The following is a 24616-nucleotide window of genomic DNA, read 5'->3' as shown; positions in this document are numbered from 1 at the left end:
AACTGCTAAGAGATTACATCCATCAAGCACATAGATTAGTACAATCAAATCACTGTCCAAGAGGCCACAATTATGTTTCAAGTTTGGCAGTTGCATGTCCAGATTCCAACCTGGTTGGTCCCTAGCTCTTTCTGTCTCTACACTACTAGGTAGACCTCTTAATTCCCACCACTAAACCAGAAGTTGCAGAATCCTCCCCACCCTGCACCCTCAGGCAAATAAGGTACATAAATTGCTGGTCTTCTGCAGATGCTTCAAGCTTTCTGGGTCATCAATTTCAAGTTGCTGCCATTTCAGAACTCTGTGTCCGTACACCGGAAAGTCCTCTCAGCAGTCATGACCATTCTGCATCCGACAGCCAGCATCGCCGGCCCTGCGCAGCAATCAAGCTCCCTTTATTTTTGAGGCCGTCTAAGATTGGTGCAATCAGATCAATACCTTGGAGTCTGCATGATTACTGGATATGGAAACATGGTAGCCAACACTACCTCTACTTTTTTTGGTGCAGCGTATTTCATTGCCACCAGCTGTTCTGCTTCAGCTTTTCAATTTCATTCTGGCCGTCTGGTGTGTCTTTAAATACCTGTGGTCCTCTGCAGGGAAAGTCATAAATATCAGGTCCCACATCAAAAACAAAGTCCACAAGATCCACTGAGACTGTCAATGTCAGGAATGGGATGTGGGGGGAGGGGAATAAAGGGGAACCTGCCCCCATTATAGTTCAATTTCAAAGGTTTTCTGTAAGTCATTGGAAAAGGGGTTTGCTGCCCTCTGGGACCTGGACTCCAAAGCTGCCCACTGTGCTTCGAACTGGTCGACCTCTTGCATGGTGGAGGGTCCCTTCAGCTGGTTGGGATCCGGCGGCCATGATGTGCCATTGGCAGTGCCATTCGCTCGCGGCCTGGCTGTGCTGCTGGATTGCTGCATGGGGCTTGAATATTGACTGCCTGGCGTTGAGACGGGTGGATTGTGCACTAAGCCCTGAGGGTAAGGACTGCTCTTGCTTGCCAAGTTTGATGACTGCATTTGAGTGGCAGTGCAGAACACGTTGGCCACCATTTGGGAGGGTGTGATGCCCACCACAGGAACACTTGGAGTGGGATAGGACATGCTGCTGGCCATGGTAGGGTTGTAGGTGGCCATAGGCATGTACGCAGGCTGCATGTGTTGTGCCATATACATACTGGCAGGTGTCGGAGCAGCATCATAGGCCATAGGGAAGGACTGCACGGTGGTGGGGATGGACATGGGCATAAGAAGCATCGGCTGTGGTTGAGGCTGTTGTTGCTGTTGCTGCGCCTTTGCTGATTTGGCTACTTCCTCCAGCCATCGCTCTGCCTCGGAGGGCGTCCGTCTGTGTCCTGGTTGGAAGGTGGCGCTACCTGACGGCGTCATGCTGTGATCGCCATATGCTGCTGCCCCTAGAAGAAAAGAAAGAACACTATATAACATATGCTGCAGACCATGATACATTCATTTCAGTCTAGCGTCACTCAAACATCTCCCTCTATATGGGCACATGAAACTTATCGATTAGCAAACACTGCTTTTTCCAAAATGGGTCATTTTTAATAATAAAGTGTTCAAAACCTATAATAGAAGCTAAAGTAAAATCAGTCATAGGTCATCAATCCATTATCAAGTGGTCTGTGTTCCAATACCCACTGTGGCAAGGTTGGACAATGTCATAGCGGACTGCTTGCTCTTAATGGAGCAGCTAGCCCTGCTCCGGTACAATTTTTTGTTGTTTTTGTTTTCAAAAACCTTTATTGAGAAAAGTCAAGGCAGACACAGTACATCGTACAATAGCGCAGTACAATATACAAAACAGAAAGCAGGTCAAGCGCTCCATTATACATGGGTGTCGACTGTTAACCCAGTAAATAAACATGAAGAGAATGTCACAACTCCATCACAACAAGGTCCCTTCCTGATGGAAAAACACAGATAGAGCGTTGTCGGAAATGAAGGGCTAAGGAGAAAGGGGCGGAAGCGCACATTGCAGGGGTGAAAGGCAGTCACTGACCAGCACTGGCGGTCACCGCGGATCCAAGGCCGGCGGGGAGCGAGGGAGAGGCAGCACCACTAGGGTGAGAACGGGAAAGAAGGTAGGTAATCAAAGGGCCCCAGATGTCAACAAGTCGGGACCTAGCAGGCATAAAATCCCAGAACTCTGACAGGAGAGTCTGGCACAGAGAGGCGTCCTCCAGCCAACTCTCAACCTTGGGAGCCGGCCTGCGACCCCAACACATGGCCACCCTACGCCTAGCAAGGACCAGCAGCATCGCGATCAGGCGGCGGGAGGCGTCAGGGCGGAACTTGACAAACCTGAGAAGGCATAGAGGAGGATCGGGGTGCACTATCGAAAAGGTAATGTCAGAAATGGCAGAACACACCGCCCGCTAAAACTCGGAGACCCTTGGGCAAAGCCAAGCAAGATGAGCTAAATCCGCCGCAGGAGCGGCACAACGCACACAATTATCTCCGGGAGTGAGCCTGAGCCTGTGAAGCTGCACCGGGGTACGGTAAAGCCTATGCAAGTACTTGAAATGGATCAAACAAAGCCGGTAGTTTAGTGACAGCTTCTTCGTCTGATTACAACAATAGAGTCAATCAGCTGGCGAGCTGTCGGCGCCAAGATCAGTACCCCGTGCCTCCAGAGCACGATCAGAGGAGATGGGGGCGGACTAGAGTGAGGGCATATAGTTTGGTGACTAATTTGTGTGGGGACGAGGAGGTATAAATGATATCCAGAGCCAGCATGTTGGCTGGGGGTTGAGGGAAAGTGGAGTGCAGCTTCCGGCACGTGGCACACAGCTGGTAAAATAAGAGCGTGTCCTGTGGATCCGATGCGTCAGGGAGCGTAAAGAAGGTGTTCTCCGGGTAGAGATCCGCCACCGTCATCAGGCCCAAGCGCGCTGCACTCCTGGACATACTGGAGGCCTGAAGTGAAGGAAAATCCGGAGGGTTAACTATGGGCACGGAGTTAGCAGAGAGCTAGGGGATGCCGGACAGCCGACGCAGACCAGACCAGGCCCAACGAAGCGTCCCGACCGTGTCGACCTCAGCCCGAGGGCGCACCGCGGGCGCAAACAAAGCTGTGGACAGAGGCCAGGGAGAAGCTACATCCGTCTCAACGGTGACGTGAGGCTGATAAGGGGAGGGGTGGATCCAAAAATGCAGGAAACTGGCCTGAGCGCACAGGGCATACAGCTTGAAGTCAGGCGCGCCCATTCTGCCGGCAGACATGGGTAGGGTAAGGATATCGTAAGCTACTCTTGGTTGTTTACCCGCCCAAACCAATGAAATAATTAGGGAGTGTAATTTGCGGAAAAAATGAGCGGTGAGGGGGATGGGGATATTTAAAAACAAGTAGAGGAATTTTGGAAGGACAACCATTTTGGCGATTGCAATGCGGCCCGCCAATGACAGCAGGAGCCGGCTCCACCGTGGGATCTTGGATTCTAGCCAGTCTACCGCACAACCAAAGTTCGATCTGTACAGTTCATCCAGATCCCTACTGAGCCAGATGCCCAGATAGCGCATGGGGCCGGAGGCCCATACGAATGGAAAGTCAAGTGAGAATGGCACAGTGGCGTCAGTCAGTGGCAAAAGGACCGACTTGCTCCAGTTTACCTGGATGCACGACAGCCCACCAAACTGAATGATCTCGCAGACAAGAGGACTGAGGTTCTCTTGGGGATGGCGGACGTAGAGCGTAATGCCGTCCGCATACATTGAGACAAGCAAGGAACGGGACGAGAAACTAATACCCCTTGCTCCGGTACAATTATCTGGTCTTGAATACACAAAGCTTTAGGTGTCTATTGTTGAAAGACTGATTATACACAGTACCAGTACTTATAAAGGGTTTTGGGTCAGTCTACTGCTCATGGATGAATGTGTGTCTGTAACGCAACTGGTGCTCATGTACAATACTGAAGAAATAGACTTCGGCGAGCCGCAACGAAGAAAAGGAAGGGGTGGCTAGCCGAAGTCTATCTTTTCAAAATTGTATGTTATTACTGAGAAACCCCACACAGGCGGCATGCTGCAATGCTTATCAAAATCTTCCAATATTGCAAAAATTTACTTCAGCGAGTCGCGCCTTTCTTTAAATCAGCACAGCTCACTACAGCGGACTCCTCCTCCTTTCTGTCTGCTCCGTCTCATCCACTGCAACAGGAAGCAATGCAATAGGTCTCGCATTTGTGAGAGTTTAACCTATTGACATTGTAAATGACAATGCTTTATATTTATCTGTTTTAAAAACAAACACATAAATAAAATGCATTGTCTACAATGCCAATACCTTAAACTCTTGCGAATGCGAGACCTATTGCATTGTAAATGCTTGTTTCTTCATCCCTGTTCCTTGTTGAATTTCTTGCCATTTGTTTTACTGTGCCACACGCACTTCAAAGAAGCCATTTTTCTCCTTTGAAATTGATGTTTATTGTGACAACAGATGTTATCAACTTTTATGGTGACTACAGATGTTATCTTCTTCAAAATGCATTCTCACAGAAACACGACATGGGCACAATTGCTTTGTTTATGGAATAGGATTTTTGCCATATTCCTTTTTTCATGCAAGGGGAGATTACTTGATTTGCTCAGAATCACATGGTGATGTGCTGAGATCTAACAAGCATTGGCAAGGCCAACAAGAATCTCCTTTGAGACTATTGGCACTGCCATTGCCTTTAGCTCACACTGTTCAGCATGAGCCTTTCCAACTTTGGCAATGATTTGTAGATATGCTATATACCAGTGTGGCTGCTGTGCAGCATGCCAAAATGTAATAATAAAGAAAAGATTATGGTACATCCAGCGCCAATGCACTTTAAAATGAAAAATAGACACATCAGCCCTGGCTGCATCATAACGCTTTTTTTAATTAGTTTTAGCCACACTGCAAAGCATCCATGCTGCAGTGCAGCATAGCAACAAAACATTGGCAAAGCCAATAGTTCTCATAGGCTAGACCTACTGGCTTTGCCAATGCTTGCTTCTTTTGGTCAATGGTGGAGAGCATCAACAAGAAGCATTGGCAAAGCCTGCAGATGAGACAGATTGGCTTTGTCTGTGCTTGCCATAACGGGTTACAAGAAGGTTTACTTTTCAGAGAAGAGACTGAGATACAATTCCTTTCAGGCAAAAATGTGGGGCAGGCGAATTGTACGAGTAGGGGCTGGTCAGACCATGTTGAGGGGACCACAGAGCAGAGAAGGGGGTGCTGGCCCCACAACTGTGGTAGTTGAGGTCATTTGCTTCTGGTGTCCAGGAGTCTGTCCTACAATGGCTCTGCAAACTGGGCCAAGTACAAGCCTGCTTGAGCTTGACTCTTAGGGTAGGGAGAGAGAGCATTAACAGGTATAGGGTGGGGGAGACGCAATTTCAGAAATTCAGCACTGCTAAAATCTACAAATTTTAGTCCCATATACAAGGCAGTCATCCTGTTCATGATTCTTCCTTGTTGCACTGCACCAGCTGATCCCGCTCGAGTGATCTCCAACACAGTAGACCCTTGATCAGCTTGTCGGCTTCAGCAATAATGGACCACAAATTAGGCTCAGATGTGGAATCTGGTGCAACTCCTGTAAAACGCGCAACCAGTTCAAGGGTTTGCATGTTTTTACCCATGATGGTGAGTAATGGATACGAAGAAAGCCTCTGAGTCTTTCCATTTGAGTTGCCCAGATTCAGCAGCATTGTCTTCTGCTCGCAAGCAGAGTCCTGGGACAGTCCTTAAAAATTGCAAAAGAGGTCGAGCACAGACAGCCGATGTCTCTTCTCATGTGGCCACAGAGGTTCAGCCCAGGTTCAATTAGCGGCCTGGCGCTTCCGCCACGATGCTGATCGACCGCGCAAGATGGATGCAGCCCACTTCAGCTATATGCCGATTTCAACTGAGGTATGGTTGCCGACTGGGCAGATAGTATTTTCCAGGCGGTTGCAGACCTGACCATTCTGATATGTTCTCGAAGACAGTTGTAGCCCATACCGGGCCAACACTATCACCATGACACTTGAAGCCCTGTCTGGACCTACATGCGCACCAAGATAGTTGCTACTTGTCCAGGCTGGTGCATTCACATAGGCTTATGTCCAAGTGAAACATCTTGAGGCTGGATATTCTGAGGGACAAACAATAGCAAAATTATTTTCCAGGTAAAAATTAAACCTCTTTCATTTCAGTCTTCTTCCAGTGGCCTTCCATCCTCTCTTTTATTTTGTGATAGAAGTACAATTCAGCAGAAACCACATTCTAGGGTCTCAAAACTCTAGTATACTTAATGCTTTGCAAAGCAAATGGAGGAATTTGTATTTCACTCAACAACCTGCAGATAAAGGTTTTTTCTTTTTACTGAACTCAAAAGACTGACTCTGCTCCGCATGGATTCAAACGAATCAACTGCAGATTACATTGGTGCAAGCACATTCAGCGACTGCATTAGCTGAAGGCAGACATTAATTAGCCAGGTAAGCTCGGTTCGCCGGAGTATTATATAGTAAAGTCAATTTGAATACAACTGTCATCTTATTGAAAACAATAAACTGAGGTGTTCATGTTTCTTCATTCACCATACTGCAAAGCGCTGCCTTCCGGATAACGATAACCACACCTTTTGAGAAGGGGTTGGGGGGCTTACGATAAAATTTAAAAAAACCTTTGCAACCACACTCCCCGCACGGCGTTGCTTGCTGTTATGTAGGCAAGTCCTTTAGAGCCTCACATGGGGTAGTAAGTGCTACAGAGCTTTAAGTGAGTAGGGTCCTGTCGAGCAACAGCAGTTTTAAAAGCAGGTGCTGAGACAGGTCCCTTTCGGGCTCTCCATTTTTGCTCTCATCCTCAGTGTGAAAAAAAAAATCTTGACTCTGCACCAGTACCACCCCTCACTGCCTCTGATGTAACTTCAAAGAGGCTCGTTAAAGTTCTTTCAGTCTCACTATTTTAGAACTGAAGCATTTTCAATGTTCTATACAAGGAAGCCGTAGCTGTTGCTTATTTGTCTTATGCAACTAACAACCATTGGCAAAGCCAATAGTCCTGGCTTGTTGTAGGTGCAATGTTACCTGTTGTATTATATACCTGGTTGCAATGATAGAAGCAGGAAAATACCAGTTAGGCGGTGCACTATGCTAAGCGCAGATTTTTAGCTTGTGTATGTTTAAGCCCCGCCCATAATTACATCGACTACGCCACTCCGAGAGACCCCCTCTTTTTGTATTCCACTTAAACCCCTGAAGTTCCATATAAATAAATTCTGCTATACACTCCAATGTGAAGCAGTGATTTGCTTTCACGTCATGCGCACCTCCAGTGTTTTCTTTGCACTCGCTAATTGTAGCATCACTTTCACCGGGGGCATGCCATGACCTGTCTACACGTACGTGCGTGCGTAAAAAAAAATGGCTGATGTGGACGCTTTCAGCTAGTCGAATGTGGGCTGCTCCAAAGATCTAAAACTGACCTGTTTTTTTACACAGCTTCATAATCGAAATGTTTTCGACAGTTTCTTTGAAATCTGCCCACATGGTGGCGCCAACCTCAAATTCATTTTGAGGCTCCTGAATACAAGACAAAGACGGTACAAAAGTGGAACCGTTATTCAGGTCCGATTATCGACTGGTATTCTTCACTAATGCACATTCTCCCTTCCTCGTCCTACTAACAACGGTATTAAGGTGTGCCCATATCTAAGACTGTCACAGCACTACCAGTGCTTATGTTATGCCTGTCAATGCCGGCGAGGGGAACAGGTAACTCATTTTTGGGACCAGCCCTATTTTTCAACATCAGACCTTTGACCCAGAGCAAGAGAAAGAAGGGCAGACAAGGGAGAGAGGAGGAAGAGAAATATAGGAGAATACTTTGAACGCAGGGTTGAAAAAACTTGCAACCGGAAGATAAAGAGGCATGAAATGTAGGGCGGTGGAAGAAAGAGGAGTAAGATAGAATCAAGACTAAGCCCATTCGAAGTTTGGTGTAATTCCTAGGTTTGGTGAAATTTCGTTCAGCCGTTTTTGGGTTTTACCTGAGACATGCATGGGCTGCTGCTGCCTGCGAGATATTTTGTTAGCGGACAAAATAAAATGTTAAATTCCTTAGAGCCCCAAATTACTTCTCTCTGGTTGGCTTCAGCGTCACTCTCATTAGCTTGATTCTCATCGGTCTGCATGTGCCAGTTTCACTTTCTCTTCCTGTGTTTGTCCATTCGATGGAGCATAGACCAAGTACTGATTAATAGCTTCATTAGTGTCTTTATGCTGCTCGTGCTCATTTTAAAGTACTTTTATTCTTCTTGCTTCTCCCATCGTCAATGCTTCAACGTCATTGTTGCTTACAGATTGTTGCGAGCACCTGTCCACCTTTTATAGTCCTTAACCCCCTACTTTCAGTGTTGCTTGCCCTTTCGTAATAGTTGTTTTTTTGCATCCCCTGCTTCCCTACTGTTGTTTCCTTTCCTTCCTTGATGTTCTCTTCTCTTTTCTTCATTTCTGCTCTTTTTTTCCTTTTGTTCTGCCTTTCCTTTCCTGCACTGATTTTCCTACTTTCTTCGCTTATTCACAGTTTTCGAGCGAGAGCTGCTTTTCGTGTCTCAAAAAGCTTGGTGCATTCCCTGGATGATTAGTCTACAGTAGTTTGCAGGTACAGTTTACTTTATAGATATGCCTGGTGAGTAATGAAGCAAGCAGCCCCATACACGAAAATCTGTTATTATAAGAGGAGTTTCATGCAGATTTGTCGAACACCACCAAAAATATTAGCAAATTAAAAAATGCATTTTCAATGGAAAGTCTGACCTAAACATAACTACAGAGGCGCTATCTATATATGGACAGAAATAGAGAAAGCCTGACAGAGAGACAGCTCAATCGATAGAAAATGAGTGTGAACGAGACAGGAATATAATAGGTAGAGAGCTGGAAGGAGGGAGGGACAAAGGAGAGATATTTATAGTAATGGTAAAGATGCTATAATTAGACCCCTGCGGTGACTTCAGAACCTGAACTCTTAAGCTTCCCTAACATTTCACTGTAATGTCATAGCCTCAACTCCCCAGCTGCTCTCCGATTCCTACTATGATGTGACAGCCTAAACCGCTCGCTGAGGAGTCACAGACAACATTTTACTTAGATGTTTGCTGTGAGGTCATAGCCCTCCTTATATTCCTACTGTGACATTATTTCCCATCTATAGTAGTAATATAGCCTTATATCCCGCTGTAGCGGCCTATACCAGCCATTAAAGGCGTGCTTCAGCATATGTCAGGGCCTTTAACAGGGGAACAGAACTTTAATGCAGTATAGCCCCCATACAGAGGGCTAGAAGGCTATTAGAAAATTCTACCACTAGAGGGCAGAATGATCTAACAAATAAAACGAAGGCCTCATAGAACCTGAGGGAATTTCAATCTTCTCCGGCCGAGAGGCCTTTGTTTTAGCAACACCTGCAAAGGACAACATTGGAATGTTGGAGCTCCAGACTTCTACCAGCCATTAGAAGCCCGGCACACTCCATTGACTTCCAAAGGAGTTCCCAACATTCCAATGTTCTAATATAATCTCAACTCTCCCTGTGCGCTCATAACCAAACCACAACATTAAAGCAGGAACCAAGGAAAGAACTGAGCTATTGGGTAAGAAAAATATAAAACACTTCCGTACTAAAAGCAAAACTCTATTATACAGTCATTTCAAACTGTAAAAAAAAAAACAATAATAATTATGTCAACGTTGCAAAAAATGTAAAAAGTTAGAATTTCAATCACGGAATTGGCTAGACTAGCCCTTTCAAAATGTCCTATCTAGTTAATGTTCTCAGGCACACTAACCCTTACTGGGCACTCGAGGCAGGATGATCTCGCTATTAAAATAAGAATGTGCTGTCAGCTCGCATACTTACCCTGTGATGCGGGGGACGACATGGTTGGTGTCATGGTGCCATTAGAGGTGGAGCTGGTGGCAAACGGATCATCCGAGGGCCTGGTGAAAGAGGTGTTGATCTGAGTGCAGAGCGCATTGATGCCATCGTTGTCATGGCAGCCAGTCGACTCCATTTCGGGCACTGGAAAAGGGAATGATAGTGAGACATGGTCTTAGGAGTCATGGACTATTTTAGCCTTTGCAGACAAATTATCCCCATAGCTTTGGCTTGTGCACCAAAAACTAGGATTTATTGACTGAAGTATATATTTCCACTTTGGAGCAGCATTCGATTTTTACACCAGCCCTAAGCACCCTTTTATTTGACAGACTGAACTATGGATTTAATGTTTACAGCAAGATTCCATACTTTTTGGATTCGTCTGGTTTCCTGGTTTTACAGTCAGGAACTTAACAACTAAACCAGAAGCCAGCCACCACACTTGAGAAGAAAACCTCTTGAATTGATTATTCCATCACCCTTTGTACATATCATTTTGTACCATTCAGTGCTATCTCCTATCCATACAGTGCTGGCCTAGTGTGACAACTGTGCAGAATCTAGTTTTGGCAAATATGATTGTGCCAGAACAAGGCTTCTGCCCTGCGCAATCACCCAGACTGCACACTGGTGCAGCATATGAAGGCAGATTTGAGTGCCATAGCTAATCCCACGCCCTTCAGTGTGTACTGTGCCTTGCTGACTCAGTCCTTTGGAAGGGTTAGGGGCTTTTAATCCGGCTACCAGCATGCCTTGCCCCAAAGGCTTAACTTCCTGGACAATCAGTGCTTCCCATTGTCAGACTGTCCTGTTTGGGAGCAGATGTTGGTATTCAATAGGTCTACAGCTGGACATTGTCACATCTTACCCCCTGACTCAACAGGCCATCAGGGGAAACGGTGCATTCTCTGCGTATCACTTCATAAATTGGCCAAGAGATGAACCAAGATATGCAAGTATTTTACTTTCCCAAGCTCTCTTCGAAAGACAGCTCACTGAGCTTTCTTATTAGGTTACAGACCTGTGACGTGCAGGACATACATGGTGCTCTGTATTATCACTCTTGCCTATTCAAGGATGATTCAAACCTGAGACCAGCAAATTCCACCCAGACTGCCGCTGCAAAAGCATTAACCTCCCCAGCTTTCCGACCAATATTATACTCTGGACTTGCTAGCGATTCATAGATGTTTGAAGCTGGTACTTTTAACTTCCTAAGTTATCTGAAAATGCAATGCAAATTGTGATAACAAGGCTAGGCTGCAAGAGCCTTACTGTTTGCTTTTTTTCTCCTTGTCGCCAATGTACTAACAGAGCATGAGCAGACAGTCACAGACTTTGCTCCTCGTGAACCGACTAACTACTGAATCGGTCGCCATGCTGTTTCTCAAGTACATTTTTCCATTTGTAGCACTGCATCTCTTTTCACACCAGAACCGATCTTTCATCCCAGGAAGCGCTACAAATAGCCAGCATGTTCCCGTGGCTGACGCAGTTAATTTGTGAACAGTACGTCATTCACAGATCCATTTTTAGGTCTGACTTGGCTGCACAACTGTCGCCAGATGTGATGTAATCAAAAAAAGCGCTTTCAGGAGTATTGTTTAGAGGAACTGTGGCTCTGCCTTGGTTCACCTGAGTACAGTTTGTAATTTGGCCAATGCTTAATTTGAGCCGATGGTTTCTGGTGCTCAGCACCAGCACTTAATAACCAACACCAGCACTTTTCATGAGTACCAGTTAAGGACACATTAATTTACGGGGAGATTAAGTGATTTGCCCAGAATCACAGGATGTTGAGCTGACGCCGAGATTTAAAACCTGGTTCCGGCAGCTCTGGCCATTACCCCACATTCTCTCCCCACTTTCATAATTAGTAGTTGGTTCAGTTTTAGTCAGCGCAAACAGGAGAAACGGGCTGGGGCAAGCTGCCTCCGGACGAGAGCCCTGGATGTATTTGTTTTTTTTACAAATTAACCACTGATTTGGCCAAACCTGTGTGCTTCAGCAGAAAGAGTGCTTACACTCCAAGCAGCAGTGATACTTTATTTAGCAAGCTGTGTGAGCTGTGGCTCTGTATCAATTCAAGCGATTGTGTTACAACAGGAGCTTGACCCAAAGCCCATGAGGTCACACACAAGCCCCTGTAGTTCTTCTCCTGACAGCAGCACAGATGGGAGCAGGCAGGAAAGTGTTGCTCTATTGCAGTCCCAGCCTCCTACCGTTTATTTATTTATTGATATGCTTTTATAGCGCCTGAATAAATCCCCGAAGGGGTATCTCCGCGCTTGTGCTGATTAAGGAAATTTGTACCATGCCTGGTCATTTACAGAGGTAGTGAGTCATGAGCTGATTAATTAATAATAAAAAGGTGAGTCTTGAGGCTTTTACGAAAGGATAAATGGTTGGTGATGAGTTTGAGTTTAAGGGGAAGGGAGTTCCAGAGAGCGGGTCCTGTGTGTGCCAGAGCACGACCTCCCTGACGAGATTTTTTTATTTTAGGGACCTGTAGTAAATGGAGATTACTCGATCGAAGGGATCGGCCTGGAACATAGGGTTGAAAAGCTTTAGTCAGATATTTGGGGCCCTTTCCTGTCAGGCATCTATGAATGGTACACAGAATTTTGAACTTCGTGCGTTGCCGCACTGGCAACCAGTGGAGCTTGGCTAGTAGAGGACGGGAGGGAGTTCTAGATGGAACATTGAGGACTAACCTCACCGCCGTGTTTTGGACTACTTGCAATTTGTTTAATTGGCCTTCATTAGTTGACAATAGAAGGCCATTGCAGTAGTCCAATCTACTGATCACTAGTGCCTGGACTAGGGTTTTCCTGTGACTATCAGGTATATAGGGGAACACCCTTTTCAATAGTCCAATGGCCCTAAAGCATGTGCCAGCAACTTGGTTGACATGATGTTTAAAAGTCAAGGCTTGATCGAATAACACCCCCAAGTTTTTGACAGTCTGCCTTGGGACAGGAACTGGTCCTAATTCTGTGGGCCACCACTCCCCAGACCACAATGTTGCCGCCTCCCCAAACAATAAAACTTCCGTTTTGCCCACGTTGCATTGTAGGCAATTCTCGGCCATCCATCTTGACATGGCCCTCATGCCTTCTGCAAAGGATTTTTGCAGGGCAGGTGTAAAAGTTTTAAAGGGGAACAGAAGCTGGGTGTCGTCAGCGTAGGATATCGGGGTAAACCCATAAGGCCTCACTAAGTCGGCCAGGGGGGCCACATACACATTAAATAATGTGGGGCTAAGGCATGAGCCCTGTGGCACACCCCTGGTGAGGTCCCTGGAGGTGGATTTATGGGAGCCCAGCCTGACTTCTTGAGAGCGGCAGGAGAGGAAGCTTTCCACCCAAGACAGGGCTGCACCTCCCAGCCCTACATCCCTCAGACGGTCGAGAAGCACTTTGTGAGACACCGTATCGAAAGCAGCAGACAGATCCAACAGCACCAGAATCATAGACCCCCCACTATCCAGTGTCAACCTGATGTTATTGGTCACTTCTAGTAGGGCCGATTCGGTGCTGTGGTTAGACCTGAACCCAGATTGAGAGGGGTCCAGGCCTTCTGCTGCCTCGAGGTGATTCAATAGGTGGGTGTTCACGTGCTTCTCTGTCATTTTACCGATGTAGGGTAGGAGGGAGATGGGCCGGAGGTTGGAAAGATCTGTCCAGGGGGAGGCCGCTTTCTTCCTTATAGGGTTTACCACCGCTATCTTCCATTCCCTCGGGACTTGTCCTTTCGCCAGTGAGGTATTCATAACTGACTGAATGGAGGGTCCCAAGATGGAAATCAAAGGGGCCACCATTTTAGCAGGAAGGTGATCATTTGGGGAGCCAGTTTTCATGCGGTTAATGAGGAGTGGAAGATCTAAATCACTGACTGGTGGAATAGTAAGAAAGGTGTTTTTAGTATGTGCAGAGGATACACATGGGGGGGAGGGCCGGGTTTCTGTGCCTTGAGAAGCAATGATTTTATTGTAAATCAAATTTATTTTGTCCTCGAAGAACATGGAGATCTCATCGCACAGTGTCTGTGAGGCATCGTCAGGGCTCTCACTAGCTGACGGTTTTACAAAACTTAGCAGGATTTTAAATAATTCCCTCGGACAGTTTCCCGCCTCATCTAGTTGTAGGGATAAATTATTTTTCCTTGCAAGTTTTATATTTTTATAGTAATTTGACTGAGCTTCTAAAAACATTTTCCTTTCCTGCTCATTTTTAGATTTCCTCCACGCTTTTTCTAGCCTCCTACATTTCTGTTTTTCTTTCCTGAGGTCAAGGGTATACCACTTTTCTTGTTTGGTGGGGGGGTACTGCTTATGAAGTTTTAGCGGGGCGAGGGTGTCAATAGCTAGTTTAAGAGAATTATTGTATTTTTCCAGTGCCGCTTCGGCTGAGTCTACTTCGGAGAACTGAGGTTGTTGCCAATGTTCACGCAGATTTTCAACTGATATTTTATGCCATTGGCGACGATAGATAGGAGGAGGTGGTGTTCTGGGTTGTCGTTTGGTAGGTCCTGACAGATAGAACTCAATCAAAAAGTGGTCTGTCCAGTGGATTTCTGTAGCAGGGAGGCACCTGATTTTAGTGCAGTTGGAAAATATAGAGTCAAGGGTGTGACCCGCTATATGAGTCGCACCACTATTTTTTATCTCTAGTCCAAGATTGGACAGATCTGCTGTTAGTTGAATTGTTTCAAGGTCTTCAGGGTTGTCCATATGTACATTAAAATCACCAAGGAGAAAGAAGTCCTCCTTAGCCCTAACATGGGGGGCCAGTAATTCCAGAAGAGACAGAGCAAAATCTGGATTCTGTCCCGGTGGGCGATATATTAGTGCGCCCTTCCATGAGATGTTGCTTGCTAGGTTAATTTTGAATACCATGATTTCCAGAAGAGGGGTGGAGCTTTGTTCTAACATTGCTATCTTAAAGGTGTCTTTAAATACGATAGCTAATCCGCCTCCTGTTTTAATTGGCCTATCCACATGTATGATTTTATAACCTGCAGGGACCCCTAATGTTATTGCAGTTATTGTATGGGGTTTCATCCACGTTTCGGTAAAAAAATATATGTCAGGTTGCTGGGAAAAAATCAGATCCCAGATCTGAAGTTGGTGTTTAGGAAGGGACCGTACATTAAGGAGAAGACACTTAAGTTCTAGGGGAGATGCTAATGTGGTTACATTGTCGTGGGAGCGGTCTGTTGGCACAATTGATTGATAACGACATTGTCGACATGAAAAGCAACCCTCGAGTAGCTTACAGGATATTCGTGTAGCACAGATACTCGTGGGTTGTAACTGGCGCAGGGAACTAGCGGGATAGGAAATAAAACGAGTACCAGAATTGGTAGGGTCCCCTTTCCCTTTCCATCATCAACTCCACACATACCTTGAGGGAATGGTGCTTTTTCTTTTTAATTCCTAGATAAATGGTCTATTGGCTGGAGAAGCATGCACATAGAGGCTTTGTTAAGCCCCTTGGCTCCGCTTAGCTTATTCCTCTCTCTACATTCCTGCCCAAGGTCCTGGCAGTCGTTACCTTCTCAGTTTTTACATGCGGAGTCATTACATCAAGGTGAGACCATCAAGAGTACCTTAACACCACAGTGTTTTTTTTTTTTTTTTACTTCTGTGGTGACTTTACTTTGGAGGTGCATTTCTAATTATTATTTCTAGCTACATACAGTTAAATTCCAAAATGTTAATTTAGATAATATATATACACACACACACACACACACACACACATATATATGTTAGCATTTATTATTTATTAACATTCCAATATAATTAAACGTAATTTACTTCAAATGCATTTTTTTGGTACCTTAAATTCAATTTGTTTAGTATACTGAGATTTAAAATACTCTTCTCTGAACCCTATAACCCCCTTGCTGCCCCAAAATATCACACCTCCCTGAACACTACAAAGTGTGAACCCTAAAAACCACTTGCTACGACTTGAAGCTACCCTTTCCTGCACCTGAAAACTAACTAACTCTTAATGCTACCCATCCTCAAACCTTAAACACCACCAACTACACCATAAATGCCAGTCTGCATTGTCATTGGATGAGGCAATACACCTAGGGCCTGATTTAGAGTTTGATGGATGGGTAATTTTTGATAATTAATGACATCAACGAAATCAGCCCCCAGCTCAGCAGCATTCCATACGCCCGGTAGCCAGCCCGGCCCTGATGCTGGGCAATTCTTTGCAGATGATCAGTGTTCAAATCCCTGCCTAGCAGGAATTGTCTTGGATGCTGCTCACAAAATTACAAGACAGTACGTAAAAACTTGCGGTATATCAGTTAGAATCATAGCTTCAAGGGCAGTATAACTATGTTAGGCTTCTGGTGTCCCTCATCCGTTTTCAAGGCTTTCAATTTTTCACTTGTGCCTAAAATATTTAATTTTACAGAGGCAAAACCAAGGGTGCGGTGCCTGGTGGGTGCTCGGACCTCCGGATATCCAGACTTAAACCCTTTGAGTTTAGCCCAGGCTTACAGCTCTCCACACGTTACAGGCCTATCAGGTAAAAACGACTCTGAACGTCATCTAACCACCAGGATAACCCCTAATGGCCTCCCCATGCACCTTCCAGATGCAGACGCTGTGCATAATTCTCCTGACCTTTGAGGGTCGACACTCTACAGTTTCTGCTTTCCTTGAGTTTACCCTTGATAACCATAACGCAGTATATCTAGGAATGATAAAACTTGCATTCATCTTCTTTAGAATGAGACCGGCAGAATCTTCATCTCAGAGCATCGATTCAGCAGTCTCCACATTCTGCTATAGCTCTTTGGCTACCTAATCCCCATTTTTCCAAAATTCTGTATATGGACCATTGTTCAGTCTCCTAAAACACCTGCTTTTTTGTTTAGTCCACTGATTTCCCCACTCCTTTCAGACCAGTCCGAGCTCAGTGAGCCTCAAACCTTAACCAGTGGGGGATTCTGTGGTTCTAAAGCTGTAGATCAGAAGGACCCCTTCTCTTATCTGCCTCCTTGTTGGAACAGTGTCTCTCAACCTCCAAAATTCCTATAACTACATACCTCTAAGAAAGTAGCTCAAGACCCACTTTAATCTGCAATCCTCATTTTCATCTGCTCTTCTGTGACACTCCAACCTTACTAGCACCAAGAAACCCTCAAGCGAACAAATGCTTGATAAAACTTCACTAACATGATAGCATGTAGGCCTGGACGGAGTTGGAACTCTTCAAAGAGGCCCAAAAACTCTGCCATGCTACGCAGAGTTCCGCAAGCGGCGGAGTGCGTTACGTTATGCTGTTAGCGCTGATTTTTAGTGCCGGGTGTTTGTCCTGAGCTGTAAAATCAGCACCAACGTCACTGACCAAGAGGGCGCTGCTTCTTTCTACGGCTCAAGTAGATATTCCATTTGAGTGGCAGCTTCCTCAGCACAAACGGAAGGTTTCTCAATGCAAGCAGTAGCGACCATTCATGAGCACCTGTGTAAAGAAATATGGCCGGGAGGTGGTCCGGTGTAAGATTTACCTCGCTCGCCAACTTAACACTGGTGAGCGCGAGCAAGGAATTTTTTAGAACTCCGTGTGCTATGCAGAGCACAGAATGGGGAAAAACTCCGCGAGAAGAGTGGAGTTTCACACCCAGGCCTACCAGCATGCTGATCTCTAAATCTGCTATCAGTCTCCAACATTCACAGCTCAAGCTCACGTCAACCACCCCCAGCCATCTCCAGGCCAGTTGCAGCAAAACCACAACTTTGTACATTGATCTCCAGCCTAGAAACAGCAAATCACCCTATTCCAGTAGAAATCAGACATATTAAATCAAGCTTAGACACAAAACTACCTCTATACATGGTGATCTCTATGTTAGACAAGTCAAGCCTAGACTAGTGCCCGACTTAAATCTCTCGATTATTTTTCCTTCTAGATACAGCAAACCTGGTCTCGACTGGGCACAATATAGACACAAGCTTACCTCCATCCTTTCTACATTTTTCTAGGTCAACACTCACTAAAACTCACCAATCTCTAACCAAGGTGCAGAAAATCAAGCTCAGCAATTAGAAAGTAATGCAAATTGTTGAGTTAGACCTGTTGTAGCTCTATTAGCTTCAAATTCTAGTTATGTTTCTTGTGGTGTTAGAGATCAAACCATTTTAAGAGATGCATGCTTCGAAGGCCTCACCTGGGTTTTTCACTTGGAAGTCTGTTTTGCGCTGCAGGGTGGAGGGCAGCTCATTGAGGCGCAGAGAGAGCTGGCGTTTAAAGGGAGAATTCTTCTGGCTCAGAGCTGGGAAGCCACGAAAGGAACCCTGCCTCACCAGCTGCTCGATGGGTGCATGCCTCCGAGGGATGGCGTGCTGGTACCGGCCGTCATTCTTGTCCACAGGTGTTGTAGCACTTTGTGTTGGGGAAACATTTCCAGGTTGGGTAGATACTCCTTGCATAGGTACCGATGCCGTCTCTGCTGCAACCACAGCCGCTGCCGCTGCTGCCGCCGCTGCAGCTTCAGCTATAAAACACACGCACACAAGAATCCATGAGCAGGACATCAAACAAACTACTTTTGAAAAAGGTGCAATTTTTAAATGTCCCACATATTTGGTCATTTAAAAAAAACAATATATAATTCAGTGGCAACCCCAACTATACAGAGATGTCAGAAAGTAGCATAATACTTTTGGTTAATGGCAATTAATTCCATTTATTTGGAATGTCAAAATATGATTGGGGCGATTTGTTTTTTTGTAATTGCAATTGCAGGGCCTGAATCACAAAGATAAATTGACACGTGTAGATTTACTCCTACGTTAATATACTGCTGCACTCCGGTGCAAGTTAACACTTTTTTGCTATTCACCATTTACGAGTATAGATTTACACCTAGACGCAGAATTAAATGTTTCCATCTCCTGAAATCAGGGGGTGGAGTTAGCAAGGCAGAATTATTTATGAGTTACTAGTTTTCACACGTTGGCAGAGATTTCCTTGTGGTAAAGAACAGGGAAAAATAATACAGTATACCAAATATGAAATATATATATGGAATACTTTAATGTATAACTTATATGAAAAATAATGTAAAATAAGGATCAACCTATAACAAATAACAAAATGTTAGAGCATTATCTCATCAAATGAAATATGAATATATTAATCCAATTTTTTTCAACATTTAAAAAAAACATCCTCACTAGTATTTTACTATTGAATTAATTAGTAACTTTAATTTAAACCGTGTCATATATTCGCACACAATTACGAATAAAAAGGTCAATATTAATTTTGAAAATAATCTACCTTGACCTAAGGCTAAAAGTCCTGCACTCCGCATGTACGAAGCTATGAGACTTCGAAAATTCCCCATTGCTATGGAACGTGATGTCCTACTGCTTACATTTCGTGAACTAGAGGTTGTTAAACATTGCTCCATCATAATCACGTCTTCCTCACTAGGACAGCCGTGTTCCCCGCCCGCTTCTGGAACACAACCGGTCTCCGCCTCTACCCACTGTCATTTCCAGCTACTCTCTTTGGACACGTGCTAACGTCCACTCTACCTTAGAGACTCGGAACCCAACTAGAAAATAGCCCCCCTCTAACTATCAGATTTACGCTGCACCACATTACCATCTCTTCAGACTGCTACATCACGTCACACCCAAGAGGATTCTACATAGTCTACCGAATCAACCACCTTCTCTTGCCAGCCTACCTTCTCCCCTTCAGTCCCCCCACCTTCGCTTTCCTGTACCTTTCCATTTCTTCTCCCACCCTGTTCCATAGGATATAGCCATCTTCTCAAATACACTATCAGTGAACAACCACTTTGCACAGCGACTGTTTAAATTGTCCTCTGTTGTTACTATTAAATTTATCAAAAGCATTTAAAAAAGAATCCAAAAATAATTAAATTTTAAGTTAATCTAACTTTTTTATACTATAAAACAATTATGTATCATTTCAAAGTCGAAAAAATTTACATTATTTCCTGTGATGTGTTGTGTTAAGTCCCGGCCCTCATTATTTTCTATCAGGGTAAGCTGCAGTACCTGCCAATGGCCATTTGTGGTACTAGATTTACTTCCAAACCGAGCTGCAGTACATTTACAAATGTTCTGGGACCTTTATGGCTATAGTAACTTTAGAAATGAAGTTTGTAAACAGCAGTGGGTTGACTTTTGTGGGTGGGTGTTTGTATTCGTCTGTCCCTCATTAAACGTCTCCTTATCCCTCTCCTAATCCCCAACCCTTTTAGGAGTTAGCATTCCCCATTTTCCAGCCACTTCCCCGGTTCCTCCCACATTTACTACTAAAGGTATTCCACCATGCACGGAGACCTCCACACATGTGGCGGATATACCTACACAGACGAAACCAGTGCAGCGGAGGTCTCTGCACATAGGTTAGTGAATAGAATTTTGTAGTATGCACGTAGTAGTACTAGTCTTGTACCATTCACATACTACAAAATGCAGTTTGTGAATCTGACTAGTTCACTCAGAAACAAGATCAGGGACATTTCAACAAAAGAAATACTGTGTCGAATGAAAAGTGTTTCCAAATGAGATTTCCCAACAATGAAAATAAACCACTGAAAGTACAGAGGGAAATCAGTCACACAGTCCTCTGTGGCACCGAACATACACCTGGATCAGGTAGACCACTGAGAACTTCCAGACTGCTTGGTCCGCTCACGCTTCAGCTCAGCTTAATCCCTGCACACCAGCCTTTACCACTGGTCAAACTTGAGTCTAAATTCACATTCCATCCACTCCAGGCTCACACTTTGGCCCTTCACATAATAATGTTACAAACTCATTCATCTCTTGTGACACTCTGGCATAACTCACTTCTGAACCCTGGACATTTTACCCCCACATCCTGGCTAAAGCCCCTCCTTGGCAGTCCGCTTCGCTCATAGGGCGGGGCACCAGACTCAGTGACTGATTTAGACTTTGGTGGCTGAGTTACTCTGTTGCAAACATGACAGATATCTTGTTTGCCATGTTATAAATGTGTTATGTTCTATGGCACCTATAATAGGGTGAACAGAAGATCCATTACATTTGTGACGCGGTAATCAGACAAACTCTAAATCAGGCTCCTAGTCTAAATGCTTCATAAAAGATATATCTGTAATCCCAAATTCTCGCCTATCCTTGCTGCTTAGATATTGAGCTTATGTCTGATGTTAAGTTCTGAAAGGATTGCGGACGGAGGGCAAATAGATCGGTAAGTAGAGCATTTAGCGACAGTTTATAATACCATATTACAAGATGACCTTTTCTGTATCCCAAGGAATGTCCGAGTCCGGTATATCCCCTTACCTTTGTTTTTGCTCTTCTTCTTATCCTGCAGCTGCCGCATTACCTCCTCCCGCTCTGCTTGCTGGGAGGCAGACGTCACGCGAAAAGAGCCCTCGCGGGCAAAGCTGGTGCGGCTGGCGTCAAAAGAGGCGGTAACACCGCACTCCTTCTCCCGCTTCTGCTTGCGTTCCAGGCAGGCAGCGAAAGCGCAGCCCACAGCATGGCTCAGCCTCTCCCCCTGCAGATCAAAAATCAACAGTCATTAGCCTGATGTGGGTGCCAAGACTTATCTAGCGACGCCACTCAGCCGCTGGGCTTTAGACATCTTGGGGCGGATGCACACCTTTTTAGGGACCCTCATTAAATGCAGAAATAATACCCATTCTTCAGAGAGGATTGCTAAGCAAACTACCACATCTGTGAAGCAATATTTGATCAGACACAATAGTAAAATCTCATCCGACTGTCAACACTCCGTTGGTCCCCTAGTTAGTCCAGCGCTTTACATAGACACCTGTACATAGTGTAAAACTGGCTAGGAAGAGATCTAAGCTCACAGAAAGAGCATCTTCATGCTGTCTTCCATTGGCCTATAAAAAAAGACACAAACTCCAGGGAGACTAGCCAGAATGATCCCAAAGTGTTTCAAACGTCATTAGAACAGCTGTGATTAAATAGTTGCAAGAGAAATGCCTTTCAAGCTAGAAAGACAACAAAAAGAACAAGCAGTCTGGAGGCTGAGCAAAAAAAAAAAAAAGTAACATAAAGGGATGGTCAGAACAGAGGAATATGAAGAAATGCCCATAGAGTTTGGAACATACCACATTTCTGTGGATTGTACAGTCTCTTGTTCAAGATTTAGTGGCTGGGTCTAATCGGAGGTGCAGTAGTGGGCAAAAACACGATGGATTGGAATGCTACTCCGTGTGATTGCCAGTGCTTGTAATATTTGCATGATTTCCTTCCATCACCTTTTGTGTGCAAGATCTGGTTCATAAAATCTCCAAACTCTTGGCCATGAATTCTTTTATTCATCAAAGCATATGATTTGTCCTACTCTCAGAGGGCTCATTTGCCACCACAAAAAATAAAACTGTTCGATTGCATTGTATCTTCTCGAGCACGGATTTGTATCCAGTTAAGAGCGGGAAGGGCAATGTAAATAGCCAAGTTATTTAAAATGTAGCCGTTAGTACCAGCAAGTTCAGAAATTACATAATTTAATATCACAAACCCACTTCTATTTTTTTTTTATTATTGTGAACTTGCTCATGTATATCCTTTCCCTCTTGTGAAATATTACTTAGTTTGGTGCAATATCACGAAGGAGCAAGGCTGCCCCAAAGCAGGGAGCAGGCGTTCAAGGGCAGGAAAGCCATGTAAATTGGTGCATTCACACACTTTTCCAAGGTGCATTCCCATCCTGAATACAGTCAGAGCTATAATCCTATCAGGGATAGTGCACAGTTAATCACTTCCCAACACCAATTCAAAGTTTGGATTAAAAAGATTTACTTTATTGTTCCGTTTAAGTCAAATTCTATAAGTAATGGATCCTATTTCCTACCCCAGAGGCCCATCTAGATCTATGCAAAACCAATACCACACAAAGGTATATGACTTCTTAAAGTCAGGTAGAGTCTATAAAACACCTACAGGTGATGGGAAGAAAAAAGGCATAGCAAGTAATGCACGGATCAGGTAAAAAGGCCACCCTTTGGGACTGAATACACAGGACGAGCACAGACCTCGATGTCTTGACAATCAGATGGAAAACAAGCATTTGCAACCCCACAGGTGTCGCTTTCCTGACCTATTGGCTTTGCCAATGCTTTTTAATAATACAGTGCAACATCGTCAAGCCTACGGAATGGCATGGGCACCCATGTTTGCGACCTGGAGCAGCCCGACAGCAAAAAGAAACTGCAGGGCCCTTCAAAACATAAAAAATAAAATATGTAAAGGACTTGGAGGCGGTGGGTACAACAAAGGAGTTGGCGGAGGAAGAAAAGGATAAGCTTTAGGCAGGTGGGTGGGGTGAGGGGAAAAAATGGCAAAAAAGCAGGCTAGGGAAAGGAATGGGCAGAGTATTGCGGAGGGAGCAACACGGTGTGCGTTAATGGAAACAGCACATGAGGGAGACAGCAAGCATGGAGTGAAGACAGCAATGCCAGGAGCGCACAGGGGCAGGTATTCAGGGCCAGATTGGGACCAAAACCGGCACTGGAAAAGTGCTCGGCCAGCCCCCCGGGGGTTGGGGGTGAGGCCGAGCTGTTTGGCAGGGCCGGTTTCGGACGATTTTGTTACAGGGGCTGATATTGCAGCTATTCTGCAAAAACGGCCCTGTAACAAAAAACGGCCCCCCAGGGGCCCAAAACCAGCCCCCACCATGGCGGCCCACCGGGGAAGTGCCTAGTGCCCACTATGGCCATTCCAGTTCTGCAGGCATTGGAGAGGACTCAGCAGTACACCAAGGAGTAAGAAAATACATGCACCCTCATGGAGTGCTCAAAGCAAAAGGACATAATAGTTCCCTGAGTGCGAGGAGTGCAAAGTTACAACTCATCCAATCAAAAGTGTGGCAAAGAGGCTATGTTCCATGGGAGGGACAAACAAAAGAAGAAGAAGAAAAGCTACCGAATAAGAAGCAAGCAAAAAAGAGTGGCAAGAAAGCCAACCAGTAGTAAGCAAGCATGGCTTGCCATAGGTCTTTTGCAGACAGACAGCTAAAGGCTGCCTGTTGGCGAGAATAAAACACAGTACACCAACAGAGGTTTGTCAAACTTGCAGAGAAAATACTCACAGAGTCCTTCAGAGCCATGAAGCAGTGGCAGATCCAACGCCGGGTAGTCCCGTCCCGGCAGATGTAGGAGAAGGCCTTGTCAAAGTTCCGGTCTGGTGCACAGAAGGACACTTTCTCAATCGTCTGGTCCACTATCAGATCCTGAAAAAGTCAGATCCTTACATCAGAAGATGACTTTCAGAGATTTGATTTTGTCTGTGCTTGAAAGTGAGTCCAGACCTTCCTGGATTTACCAACATTGTCAGCTACAAGATGAGCAGCCAGAAAAATATATTGAGTCAGCGAACCACAAGTAAGCTTCCCGGTCCCTTCAGAAGCCCATGCTTGCGTCTCATATGAACACAGTTAGGCAGACCAGCAGCAAATGGAAAGAAAATAGACAATTCTGGCCAACATAGTCTGTGGTAAGATCCAGATGACTTCTGCACATCCCAATTAAGGCAGTGATTTCATCATATGGCTTCCTGCCCAGAGCAACGGGAAAAAATAGGGACACAATTTGGCCACTGGATGAACCCACCCAGCAATTGATGTAACCAGGGAAAATAAAAATAGA

At 45.0% G+C, this 24616-nt stretch overlaps 1 protein-coding gene across 1 annotated transcript in view; it reads right to left on the bottom strand.

Moving 5' to 3' along the window:
• Nucleotides 1-425: 425 nt before the first annotated feature.
• Nucleotides 426-24616, bottom strand: part of NUMBL (NUMB like endocytic adaptor protein) — a 138031-nt gene continuing 113840 nt past the window's right edge. Inside the window, exons 5-9 of the mRNA XM_086936676.1 lie at nt 24061-24201; nt 21279-21495; nt 18134-18460; nt 9914-10075; nt 426-1421 (exon numbers count right to left, since the gene is read on the bottom strand). Of these exons, the coding sequence (XP_086792802.1) occupies nt 715-1421; nt 9914-10075; nt 18134-18460; nt 21279-21495; nt 24061-24201 (1554 nt within the window). The 3' untranslated portion in view covers nt 426-714. The remainder of the gene's footprint in view (nt 1422-9913; nt 10076-18133; nt 18461-21278; nt 21496-24060; nt 24202-24616) is intronic.

This window comes from Lissotriton vulgaris, chromosome 9 (assembly GCF_964263255.1).
Source record: "Lissotriton vulgaris chromosome 9, aLisVul1.2, whole genome shotgun sequence".
Taxonomy (NCBI): domain Eukaryota; kingdom Metazoa; phylum Chordata; class Amphibia; order Caudata; family Salamandridae; genus Lissotriton; species Lissotriton vulgaris.
This window is presented reverse-complemented; position numbering and strand designations above follow the sequence as displayed.